This window comes from Eriocheir sinensis, chromosome 5 (genome assembly GCF_024679095.1).
Source record: "Eriocheir sinensis breed Jianghai 21 chromosome 5, ASM2467909v1, whole genome shotgun sequence".
Classification (NCBI taxonomy): Eukaryota; Metazoa; Arthropoda; class Malacostraca; order Decapoda; family Varunidae; genus Eriocheir; species Eriocheir sinensis.
Window position 1 is genome coordinate 3,307,604 of NC_066513.1, and position 12,914 is coordinate 3,320,517.

The 12,914-nt window shown below is 52.4% G+C and overlaps 1 protein-coding gene across 1 annotated transcript; it reads right to left on the minus strand.

Annotated features, from left to right (window-relative positions):
* Positions 1 to 3,598: 3,598 nt before the first annotated feature.
* LOC126982798 (uncharacterized) lies at positions 3,599 to 10,291 on the minus strand. The gene is made up of 3 exons (XM_050835094.1): positions 9,294 to 10,291; positions 5,450 to 5,524; positions 3,599 to 3,657 (listed from the first exon to the last, which is right to left on the minus strand). Exons 1-3 carry the CDS (start codon positions 9,601 to 9,603, stop codon positions 3,599 to 3,601), a joined length of 444 nt encoding a protein of 147 aa, XP_050691051.1. The 5' UTR covers positions 9,604 to 10,291.
* Between the last annotated feature and the right edge of the window lie 2,623 nt (positions 10,292 to 12,914).

Sequence of the window (12,914 nt, forward strand, 5' to 3'; positions counted from 1 at the left end):
TCGCATCCACCCCCCTTTCTCTTTCTCCTCGCCCCGCCCCGTCCCGCCCCGCCGCTCAGCTGATCCAATGCTCTCTCCAGACCCGCCTAGGCCTCAGCCCCGCCCCGCGCATCGACTCGCTAACCCCGCCCCTCGCAATGTAAAAGTCACCTGCTCTGACAAATTACTAGGAACTACCTTTCGGAAATGCGCGCGTGCCCGTATTTGGATGAAAGTGATGTTAAAATGTGACTCTCGCCTCCTCCTCCTCCTCCTCCTCCTCCTCCTCATCCTCATCCGTTCACTTTCTCGACCTTCTTCTCCTCCTAACCACCGTCTCCCTCATCCCTGCCTGCCTCCCTGACAATCCCTGGATGAGTGCTGTTAAAATGTGACTCGCCTCCTCCTCCTCCTCCGTTCACTTTCTCAACCTTCTCCTTTCTCCTCCAAACAACTCGCCTATACCTCATCCCTGCCTGCCTGCCTCCCTGACAATCCCTGGATGAGAGTGTTGTTAAAATATGACTCTCGTCAGGACGCTAGTATTCTCCAGGATGAACTAAACAGATTATATGACTGGGCGGATAAATGGCAGATGGAGTTCAATGTAGCGAAGTGCAGTATTCTGAGTGTAGGTAGGAACAACCCCTCACATAACTATTGCTTAAATGACACTCCCATAAGCAGGTCTGCGTGCGAGAGGGATTTAGGGGTCTTAGTGAGCTCTGATCTCCGTCCAAGGGCACAATGCATTCAAGCTAGAAATCGAGCAAATAGGGTACTGGGATTTATTTCAAGGAGCGTAAGCAACAGAAGCGCCGAAGTCTTCCTCAAACTATATTTAGCATTAGTTAGACCTCATCTTGACTATGCGGTTCAGTTCTGGTTACCTTACTATAGAATGGATATCAAAATGTTAGAATCGGTGCAGAGGAGGATGACTAAGATGATTCAGGGGTTGAGAAACTTGCCATACGAGGAAAGACTCAAACAGTTAAACTTGCATTCTCTAGAAAGGCGAAGGGTGCGTGGAGACATGACCGAGGTTTATAAATGGATGAAGGGCTTTAACAAGGGGGATATTCATAAGGTTTTGTTGGAAAGAGAACCGGGTAGGACACGAAGTAATGGGTTTAAACTGGATAAATTCAGATTCAACAGGGACATAGGCAAAAATTGGTTTACTAACAGGGTGGTGGATGAGTGGAATAGGCTTAGCAGTCATGTGGTGAGTGCCAATACAATTGTCACATTCAAAAATAGATTAGATAAATTCATGGACAGTGATATTAGGTGGGGTTGGATACACGGGAGCTTAGGTTCACAGGAGCCTCTTGCAGACTCCTACGTTCTTACGTTCCTCCTCCTCCTCTTCCGCTCACTTTCTCGACCTTCTCCTTCTCCTCCTCCTGACCCACAGCCCCCCCCCCCCCTCTACCCTGCCTGCCAATCCCTTCATTCTCATTCCTCCTCGGCCTCCTCCCAGCCACGCCTCATTACCCCTCACCTCAAGCTTTCCCTCAGCCTATTATGCAGCGAGCTATAACACACGGCTTACTAATAGCTTGATAAATAGGTATATACGTAACTTAAAATAGGCACCTGTGATTTACTTATACCTATTATACACCAGGGTACAACGCATGGCTTAAAAATAGGTTGAGAAATAAGTAAATGTATGAGACAACTGAGAGAGAGAGAGAGAGAGAGAGAGAGAGAGAGAGAGAGAGAGAGAGAGAGAGAGAGAGAGAGAGAGAGAGAGAGAGAGAGAGAGAGAGAGAGAGAGAGAGAGAGTGAGAGAGAGAGAGAGAGAGAGAGAGAGAGAGAGAGAGAGAGAGAGAGAGAGAGAGAGAGAGAGAGAGAGAGAGAGAGAGAGAGAGAGAGAGAGAGAGAGAGAGAGAGAGAGAGAGAGAGAGAGAGAGAGAGAGAGAGAGAGAGAGAGAGAGAGAGAGAGAGAGAGAGAGAGTTTTAACTAAGCTGAGGAATGATTACACTGCTTACTCCCTCTAGGCTTCAAAACGTTGTCGACATCCCTAAACCTTGGGCCTTTCTTGACGGCGCCGCAGGACGAGCTCAGATGGCCTGCAGAGGACCTACAAGCATGCAGAAACTTACCATCATTATTATTGTCATCACTACCATTAGTAATATTTCACGTACCATGCAGTAGAGACGCTCCTGCAAATACTTTCCACTATACACTACTAAGACGACAACCTCGCCCCCTCCCCCACACACGCCCGGGGTCACGGCGGCTGCCCCACACGGCCACAACAATGGCGTGCAGCAAACAGTCACTCCGGAGGTTGTTTGAGGGTTCGTGTCCTGGTGACCCCTAGCCCACCTGTGACCCTCAGCTGCGCCTCACCTGTCGCGGCCTAGTCAGTCCCGTGTGCAAGGCAAGGGTTGTGCAACGCGGGGACAGGCGGAGAGGCAGGACGTGTGTGTGTGTGTGTGTGTGTGTGTGTGTGTGTGTGTGTGTGTGTGTGTGTGTGTGTGTGTCAACGCGCAAGGGACACTGTGCAGAGCGTCCCGGAGTATAATATATATATATATATATATATATATATATATATATATATATATATATATATATATATATATATATATATATATATATATATGGAGGTAACCAACCCTCGAGAGAGCCACAAGGACATCTTATGGACTCTAAATTTGGGGGTGAAAGTTGTCCCTTGTATTTATTTTCAGACAGCTTTACGAGCAGCCCGCGTCCAGCCCTGCAGCCCGGGGCCACGCGGGCCGGGCCGGGGGTCTGCACTCATAAAACATTGATAATATCTGCAGCAGAGAGTGACGAGGCTCCCCGCGTCTCTATGGAGCAGGGCGCGTCAACCCTGCTACCGTGATACGCTGCCACCCTTCCCTCGCTGGCCAAGGAAGGAACAGGCCGCGTCCCCTTCCTCCTTCATTGACAGAGAAGGCAACAGGACGCATCAGCAGGCCTCGCATCTTAACAGTGGAGGCAACAGGCCTCGCGTCCACCCTTCCTGCTCCTTAACAATGAAGGCAATACATACACACCTCACGTGCTGCCAGGCTACGCGCCTAGCCGCGTTTCATCTTAACTAGCGGCGGAAATAAGACGCCCGCCCGCCAAACACGTATACAAATACACACAGAGGCGAGGGTACTGCTGGGGCGGCCATCGTGTGTCCCTCCTTCTGTCCCCGTTCCTGCGCGGCACAAAGCCTCCCCGCGGACCGCCGCCTCACGACACACCTGCCACTCACGCCGCCTCGCCTTACACAACGCAGGACGGCTAAGACGCACACGCGGACCTTATTCACGTTCACCCATGCAGACGACACACTTGAGATATCTTACTGTGTGTGTGTGTGTGTGTGTGTGTGTGTGTGTGTGTGTGTGTGTGTGTGTGTGTGTGTGTGTGTGAACGAGGGATAGATAGACCTAATTGAGCTCTACCTCCTCTGTGGTGTAGTGGTTACCACACCCTACAACGAATCCGCGGGCCCGGGTTCGATCCCAGAGTGCGCAGTCGGCTCCCAGCTCATCCAGCTGCTCATTCTCCCTTTCGGGCTGGTCGATATATGAGCACACGGGGCAACCTGAGAAAGGTTAAGTGGTAACCCGAATGTCACAGTGAGCCTGTGTCCCGGGGTGGCGAGTTTGCATCCACCACGGGCTCATGGGCCACTGAGACGGAGATGAGCACCAGGTATTACGTTACAGTAGGACAATAAATCAGATGGCCACGAGGAACTGAGCACCAAATGGCGAACATTTACAAATTACACTGACCGCCGGGCAAGGAGTGAGGGACCTAGGCCCGTACTTATAAAGAGAGACGTAAACTGAGACATATCCGAGTATTAACAATGACGAGACATAACCCCCCTCCTTACGTTTCACCCCCTCAACATAATCAGCTCGACATAAGCGAGTATTAGTACATCGTTGCCAAACCCTGAGCTGCACATATGAAAGGGATGCCAACTCAAAATAAAATGTTGGAATTTGGTATAATTTTGATGTTAAAAGCATATTGACGTATTGGAAATATGTATAAAATAAAATAAAGCATTTTTGGGTATTGTTGGCGATGCATAGACCAACATCACATGGAATAATGATAGCATTAAGGACGTAGCCCCTCAAGCATGTAAACAAACATTCCCGCGAGCTTCAAGGCAGCAGTCAGCCATGGACGCCAACAGCCAGCCACAACCTCTAGAGCCCCTCAGCAGCCAGCGAGGTCAGCAGCAACAGCAGCAGCAGCTACACCAGCAGCAGCAGCTTCTTCAGGAGCAGCAGCAGGAGGGCCCCTACCACGCCAGGGAATCCCGCAATTTCCTCAAACTCACGCCGCTTCACCTGAGTTTCTTGCACAGTGAAGGGAACTTGATGAAGCGTCTCACTATATGAGGCTGTGCAAGGGCGTACACAGTCTCCCGGGTGACCCTGCTGACGGTCTGTTGTGAAGGCCCCAAGTCGTCGCTGCTACACTGCTGCATTTTGCCCGTAGCAAGATACCTCAGTGTTATGAGGACCTTCATCTCAGGGGAGAGGGCTTGGTTCCTGTTTGTAGGAGCAGTCAAGGCCTCACGCACCAAATCGGTCACGAAGAGTATCCCTGCACGGTCCAGGTGGTACCTCTTGATCAATTCCGGGTCCGGAAGTTCATCAAGGACGTCTCTTCGTGCCCGAAAAGTCCTCAGCTGCCGCAGACGCGCACCCACTACCTCCGCCATCTTGACTGTTATGCTTCGCTTAGGTCGACCTAAGGAATGCAATGTTACTTCCACCCCGAGCGTAGCTGGCAAGTCAGTTTAGGTTCCGCTTAGTTGAAACCTAAGGGTTATGTTTCCCTTACGTCTCCGTGTCCGCCATTTTCTTGATTTATGTCTCACATAAGCGAAACATATTCTTTATAAGTACGGGCATTAATTCAAATTTAGGGACAACTCCCTCCCGGTCCCAGCACTGCCTCCGGGGCCCCAGGAATTCGTGACGCCCGAGGTAAGTGTTGATGGGCTTCTCGACCACCATTACAAAGTAGTCGCCGGCAGGACTTGGTCACAGAACTGAGAAAAGCATCCCGTGCGTGTCATTTCGGCCGCCTCTTGCACTACCTCCATTACCCCGAGGTGCACGATGGCTCGGAGCAAAACAGAAAAGTTACGAAGTGAACGTGGCATTCAACTATATAAGAAAAAAAAACGATACTATAGCAATTATAAGATTTTTATTATTATTATTATTATTATTTCATCTTCAATTTCAAGTTAAACTGCGAGATGTGATCAACAACACGACCAGCGAACGTGACACTTAATGAACATAAACAACCTTACGAGAGAGAGAGAGAGAGAGAGAGAGAGAGAGAGAGAGAGAGAGAGAGAGAGAGAGAGAGAGAGAGAGAGAGAGAGAGAGAGAGAATGTGATATTTTACCCCTTGAACACCATAACTTTGCGCGTGTTGGGTTACCTGAGGCCGAGATAGCAGGTAACACCGGGACATGTACGGCTGAGGGGAGCGATGGACCGATGGGAGAGTACAGATCTGGGAGGGTTGGGGAGAGGAGAGGGGAGAGTACAGCCAGAGGAAGGTTGGGGACGTGGAAGGGAGAGTACAGGCTTGGGGCCGGCGGGGTCAGGGAATGGGGGCGCGCTGAGAGGCTGGCTATATACGTTGGGTCGCGAGGAGGGACTGCGCGCCCTTTACGGCAACAGAGCTTTAATGTGAAGGAAGGCGGGGCGGAGACGAGCGGCGCTGCACTGACGAGGGGAGTGAAGGCGAGAGGGTGGCTGAGTGGTCAGGTGCGGGCGCGGCATACAGGAAGACGCAGGTTCGCGTCCCGTTAGCTACAAACAAGCTGGCCGCCGATAGGACTAAGATAACCCACATGCTGTCCTGAAGGCCAGCTATCAACCCTCAACAGGATGATCAAACATGAGCCCCGGGGGGAAGTATGAGCCAAGCAAGTTGGCGCCACGATAAAGCACATGCCTGCACCGAAACGGGCTGGGGCCGACCACCACGCCTAACCAAGAAAACCTATCGCCGTCATAGGCGAGACGTAAGAAAAAAAAAGGAAAAACGTAAGAAAAAAAGTTGGCGATGAGGGAATGTGTACAACAACTGGGAATGGGAAGAAGAAGGGACGATTATCATGTAAAACGGTAAACTAGATTCAGTAAAGGCGAGTGGAGCGAACCTTAAAAAAACGACTTCAAGACAAAACGTGGCAAACAAAATGACGGTGATGAGGAATAATAAAATAACTGGGAGCGGGAAAAATAAAGTGGACGATTATCACGTACAAAGGTAAACAAAAGACAGCAACGGCGACTGGAGCGTGCCGAAAAAATGTACAAAGAAAAAAGAAACACAAATATAAAGGAAAACGAAAATATTTGATAATGGCGGGAGGGAGAGAGAAGGTCAGACAGGGGTGAAAAAAATAAATAAAGGAACAATTAACATGAAATAAAAAAAAAGAACAAAAAAGAACTACGAGAACGACGAGTAAAGCGAACCTGAACAAGGCACGAAAGGAAAAATAATAAAAATAGTAATAATAATAATAATAATAATAATAATAATAATAATAATAATAATAATAATAATAATAATAATAATAATAATAATAATAATAATAATAATAATCAACAAAAAGGTAAATATAAGGGAAAAGAAAAAAAAATAACTTCGCGGGGAAAAGGGAAGACCAGATAGGGTAAAAAAAAAATAAAAAATGAAAGAGAGAGAGAGAGAGAGAGAGAGAGAGAGAGAGAGAGAGAGAGAGAGAGAGAGAGAGAGAGAGAGAGAGAGAGAGAGAGAGAGAGAGAGAGAGAGAGAGTCGGCAGTATTTCAGCTTTTGTCTCATGCAAGAGAAAATAGTCGACATCTTTTCCCTTTTGCCGAGACGCTTTGTATGCGAATAAAACACGGAGGAGGAGGACGAGGAGGAGGAGGAGGAGGAGGTGAAAGCAGAAAAAAAGAGGATGAGGAAAGTAAAACAGAGGAAGTTGTCTGAGCTAGTGTGTGTGTGTGTGTGTGTGTGTGTGTGTGTGTGTGTGTGTGTGTGTGTGTGTGTAAAGGCGGAGGGAAGGAGGCTGACGAGGCAACAGGAGCCACTGCCCGCGACCGGAAGTTGACGGCCGCCTGGGAGCTAACGCGTGTGTGTGTGTGTGTGTGTGTGCGTGTGTCTGTGTGTGTGTGTGTGTGTGTGTGTGTGTGTGTGTGTGTGTGTGTAATTCACCTCTTGGTCTGCTGCGGGTCCCTCTCGAGACAGCCAGCCGTTCCCTTACGGAAGAGCACAGAGCTCATAGTACCGATCTTTGGGCAGGACTGAGACCACTCACACACAACACACCGCGACAACGAGGTCACAACTCCTTGCCTGACGTCGCGTACCTACTCACTGCTAGGTGAACAGGGGCTACACGTGAAAGAAGATAAACCCAACTAATCTTCACCCGGCCGGGGAGTCGAACCCCGGTCCTTCTGGTTGTGAGGCAGACGCTCTATCCACTGAGCTACCGTGTGTGTGTGTGTGTGTGTGTGTGTGGTGAGAGGATACACACATCTGTAAGGTTACCGCTCAGTGAGCCAACAAGGCGAGCAGTCAGCACCAAGGGGGAGGGGGCGCGTTGGCACTTCACGGGGTGCCGGCCTCGTCCTACCCCTCCCTCTGCCTCCCTAACGTAACCAAGAACATGATTAGTAACATGACTGCTTATCGGACAAAAGAAGTAAAAAGTAAATACTCGGACAGCCCGGCAGTGGTTTCCTTACACAACGCCTTGCACTGCCTTGTATTTCGTCAGCCATTGTCAATGAGGAGTATTGTGTGCGACGCGGCCTTGATTCACTCAGCCACACGGCACCCAGCTCGCGCGGCGCCGAGGAGCCGCCCACGCAGAGGTAATGCCAAGCCGGGGAGGCCTGTGGGAGAGCCGGCTGACCGCTGCTGCTGAGGAGCTGAGGCCTGGCCGGCGTGGCGGGGCTCTAGGCCTGCCACGCCGCCACGCACCGCCACGCCGCCAGCCAGCCAGGACCGCCAGAACTCCCCCCCTCCCGGCGCCACGTGGCTGTTGCGGCGCCAGAATGCATCAGCCTATCCCTCCTCCTCCTCCTCCTCCTGACAAATAACTGCTCGGAAAACTCTCCCCACACAGACCACCTGTGCCTCCATGCCGTTCACTCCGCCTCTACTCCCTCCAGACCAGACAAGTTGCTATTGTTGTCGCCACTCAGTTCTTTCGCTCCTGCAAGGTTGTTCTCTTAAATATCCACCCTCCCGCCGCTACCCAACTTATCCTGCCTCAAGCCCGGTCCTACCTCCTCCACCACACCAACAGTAGCCTTGGCGTCCCTTACCACCTCTCGCTGCCTAATCTTTACTATCACATCAGAACCCCCCCCCCCCCCCCCCAACAGCTCAGACTTGACCCCCGATAATGAAAATGAACTCTCTATTCCTGTCGTAAGTGTACCGATTCATCCCTTCCAGCAGACGTCCGGCCAAGCCAACACTCCCCAAGGCCAGTGTCACCAGACTACCATACTCAGCCCATTGTTTTTTTCCGGTTTCTGACCCACAACTATTGCAAAAAAACATACTTAACGGTTTTAACAACAGCTTTAATTTGGATATCAATAGTTTGTGTGGGTACGACAGTATTGGGGCTGAAACCGATGAATGCAATGCTCTGAGTACGATAGCCTTGTGACGCTGGCCAAGACTCCTCAACACCTTAGTCCTCCACGCCGTCCAAATCTCCTCCTCCTCCTCCTCCTCCTGAGCCCAATCTCCGCAGGTGTGGAGAACGACGAGGGAGACGAGCGTGTTGGCGCCAGGGAAGTGGTGTGGCGCCGGAGCCGGGAAGGGGAGGGGCTGTTCCGGCCGTCACGCCCATCGATTCAACACTCCCCAGACCCCTCCATTACATGCCCCGGGCCCCGTCCCCCATCACAAGCCGACCCCTCGTCAACACCAAGGCGGCCCCATCACAAGCCATGACCCCCACATGGCCCGTCTCCGTCCTTTTATATCCCTGGCCCAGTCCGCCCTCCCTACCCAAGGATATCTTTCCCCCGCCCCTCCATCCCCCCTTCCCAACCCCCTCCGCCCCCCGTCCTCCGGGCTCCCGCCGCCGCTCACCTCACTGCATCTTTAAGTTCATTTCCGTTCACTCCTCGGCGGCATTACAACAATGAGAAGAAATAAAGTGGCGGCTCGGTGGCCCGGAGGGAAAATCAGTTTCCTGTCAGGGGTCTGTCCCCCCCCCTCCCCCCGATCCCCCCCCCTCCAAGCACACAACACCCCGCCTGGCCCGGCGCGCGGCACCGACACACTCACCTGTCTGGCCGCCGAAGATGGGCAGCTTAAGGAGACGCTTGAGAGAGTTGGACCGCTTGAGGGAGGCGTGAAGACGCTCATGGTACTGCTGGACGGGGGGCGCGGAGAGCTGGCCGGCCAGGGGGGGGTGGAGGGCCCGCTTCAGCAGCAGGGGGCTGCCCTCCCTGCTGTGGCTCGGGCTGCCGCGGGACGGCGGGGTTGACGAGCCGCTCACTCGGGCCGGCACCCGCCCGCCCTTTCCGCCACCACCCGAGGACTCCATCAGCTCTAGCATCACGCCCGCGCCAGCCTGCAGCGCCGGCGGATCATCCCGCTTGTTCACATGCCCCGCTCGGCGGGGCGACGCCGCTCATCTATGGCCTGCCCCGCCCCACAGCTGCTGCTGTTGTTTGTTATATTATGGTCAGGGCCGCCCGCAGCGAGCGGCGCCCACACGCCCTCGTAAACACCACTGTCCTCACTTCTGCCTCACCATGGAGTGAGTGCCTCTTTCACTGACGCGCACCGGTTCCCGCAGAGACAGAGGCACGGTTCCCACCAACACAGTACACACTGACACCACCACAACACTGGCTCCACACCTCACACACGCGCAGCGTCAACACAGTAACACCTGTAATGAGGAACACCAGGTAAGGCCGAGCGCTCTCAGGCACAACACACGCCTCCTCGCCACCGTCGCGTGTGTCCACGCTGCCGCTGAGGAGGCACCCGGGACGCCGCTACAGCGCACGACCACCCGCAGAGCCCGTACACTCCTCGGCTCGCCCTCCCCAGCAGCAGGCGGGAGGGCCGCGTGCCCAGCGCCTCCGTCCACGACACTCCCGCGGCCCAGGCTGCCTCACGGAACGGATTTGCATTCGTACGTCACGTCTGCACCGCCACAATGCTTGGCGAGCCGCCGCCGCCGCCACAACGAACAACATCAATACAACAACACACACAACGACAATGGGCGCTGTCAGCATCACAACTTCCTCCCCACAATAACAGCCGCCGCCTCACTCAAGGTCAGGCGGGGTAGCAGCACCCCCCCGCCCCCACCTGTCAGGCCGCGCGCCAAGATACGCCCCATGTCACCTGCATGAAGGGCGACGGGGGGGGGGCACGGTAAACAGTGATGGCGTGTTGGACTTCTTGCGTCAGTGTTGCTCTGGCTACAGTAACGAGACTCCCTCCCCACTACGAACCCCCCCCCCCCCTCTCTCTCTCTCTCTCTCTCTTAGTGTGTGTGTGTGTGTGTGTGTGTGTGTGTGTGTGTGTGTGTGTGTGTGTGTGTGTGTGTGTGTGCGCGAACAGATTCGCCTTGGTACCCCGCCCCGCCGTTCAGGATGTGCACACTAATAATGGGAGCCTCGAGGCGCCTCCACGAGGGATCAAAGCGCGCCTCCTTCATGACGACGGATAATTTTCCTTCCTTCTCAAGACTTACAAAAGATGCTTCCACTCCCCCCCTCCCCCCTGGGGGGGAGCGGCACCTGTTCCCGACAAGGCCTGCACGCGGGGAATGCCTGGCGTGACACTGTGGAGAGAAGTGTGGCGCGCCGGAGAGGAAGAGGAAGAGGCTGCTGGGGCGGCTTTTCCTTCCCATGCTGCCTTTCCTCTTCCTCTCATTCTTCTTCACACACTCTTCCCTTCTTCTCCTCTTCATCTTCCCTCTCCCTTTGCCTTCCTCTTCTTCATAACCTCTTCCTCAACAGTCTTTCCCTTTCTTCCTCCCCATCTCATTCTCTTTTCTTCTCTCCCTTTCTCTCTGCATCTCCTTCCCAGCCTCCCATTCTCCCTTTCTCTCCTCCTCATCTCCCTCCCATCATTCCTCTCATTCTCCCTTTCTCTCCTCCTCATCTCCCTCCCATCATTCCTCTCATTCTCCCTTTCTCTCCTCCTCATCTCCCTCCCATCATTCCTCTCATTCTCCCTTTCTCTCCTCCTCATCTACCTCCCATCATTCCTCTCCCCTTCCTCTCATTCTCCCTTTCTCTCCTCCTCATCTACCTTCCATCATTCCTCTCCCCTTCCTCCCATTCTCCTTCCCACAACCTCCCTTTCTCTCCTCCTCATCATTCCTTTTCTTCTCCTCCTCCTCCTCTCATTCTCCTTCCCATAACCTCCCATTCTCCTCTCCTCATCTCTCTCCCCTCCTTCCTTTCCTCCTCCTCTCATTCTCTTTCCCACTCCCCTGTCCTCTCCTCTTCATTCCCTCCCTCCCTCTATTTTCCTCTTTTTAATCTCTCCTTTAACAGCCTTTCCTTATTTTCCTCCTCCTTCTATTACTTTTCCATTGCTTTCCTCTCATTGTACAGTTTGTTTAATATCAACCTCTTTTTTATCCAACTCTTTTTCTTCTGTGTGTGTGTGTGTGTGTGTGTGTGTGTGTGTGTGTGTGTGTGTGTGTGTGTGTGTGTGTGTGTGTGTGTGTGTGTGTGTGTGTGTGTGTGTGTGTGTGTGTGTGTGTGTGTGTGTGTGTGTGAGTCCTCGAGGTAATGCGCAATAATTTCCTCTCATGCAATTCTCCGTCAAGTGCGTCCTCTTCCTCCCTATCTGTGTATTATCGCCGCGTGCATGTCAGGTGTTGCGTAAATCCCACCACCAAAAAACTGCCTATCGACCCATCAGCGTGCGAGGCGGATGTGCCCTTGAGGGGAGGCTGACAATGGGGTGCAGGTGAGGCATTGTCTGGTTACGGCAAAGATGCTCATCCTAGTGTGAGGAAGGCGGAGGGTGTGTAGCAGGCCGATGGAGGGAGGAGAGGAAGGTAAATAAAGGTGACTGGAGGAGTGAGAGAGAGAGAGAGAGAAGTGCATGGCTTGAAAAGGGTGAAGAAAAGGGAGAGACGATGAATGGATAGGAGGAAGGGAGGATAGCATGGATGACCGGAGGAAAGAGAAAGAAGTGGATGGCTCGAAAAGGGTGAAGGAAAGGGAGAGAGACGATGAATGAATGGGAGGAAAATATGGATGACTGGAGGAGAGAGAGAGAGAGAGAGAGAGAGAGAGAGAGAGAGAGAGAGAGAGAGAGAGAGAGAGAGAGAGAGAGAGAGAGAGAGAGAGAGAGAGAGAGAGAGAGAGAGAGAGAGAGAGAGAGAGAGAGAGAGAGAGAGAGAGAGAGAGAGAGAGTGGATGGATCGAAAAAGGTGGAAAAAAAGGGAGAAAGAAGATGAGTGGAAGGAAGGGAGGGAGGATAATATGGATGACTTGACGAGAGAGAGAAAGAAGTGGATGGGTAGAAGGATATAAAGCAAGGAGAGAAAGAAGATGCGGGTGATGGGAGAGGAGGGAAAGTAGAGGGTGGGTACAGAAGGCTATGAAAGAAAGGGAAGGACAAGACCAGGTAAAGAAATATGCTGAGAAAGACGATGAATGGAGGAAAGGGAAGAAGGGAAAGTAAGGATGACTCGAGGAAAAAGAAAAAAGTGCATGAGTCGAGAAAAAGGGGGACGAAGGAACGAAGGAAGGAAGGAAGGAAAGAAAAAGGTATTGGAGTGAAGCGAGAAGGGTGACGAATGGAAGGAAGGAAAGGAGAGCTAGAACATGGATGATTGGAGACACGGGAAAGAGGTGGATGAGCCGAGAAAAAGTAGAAAAA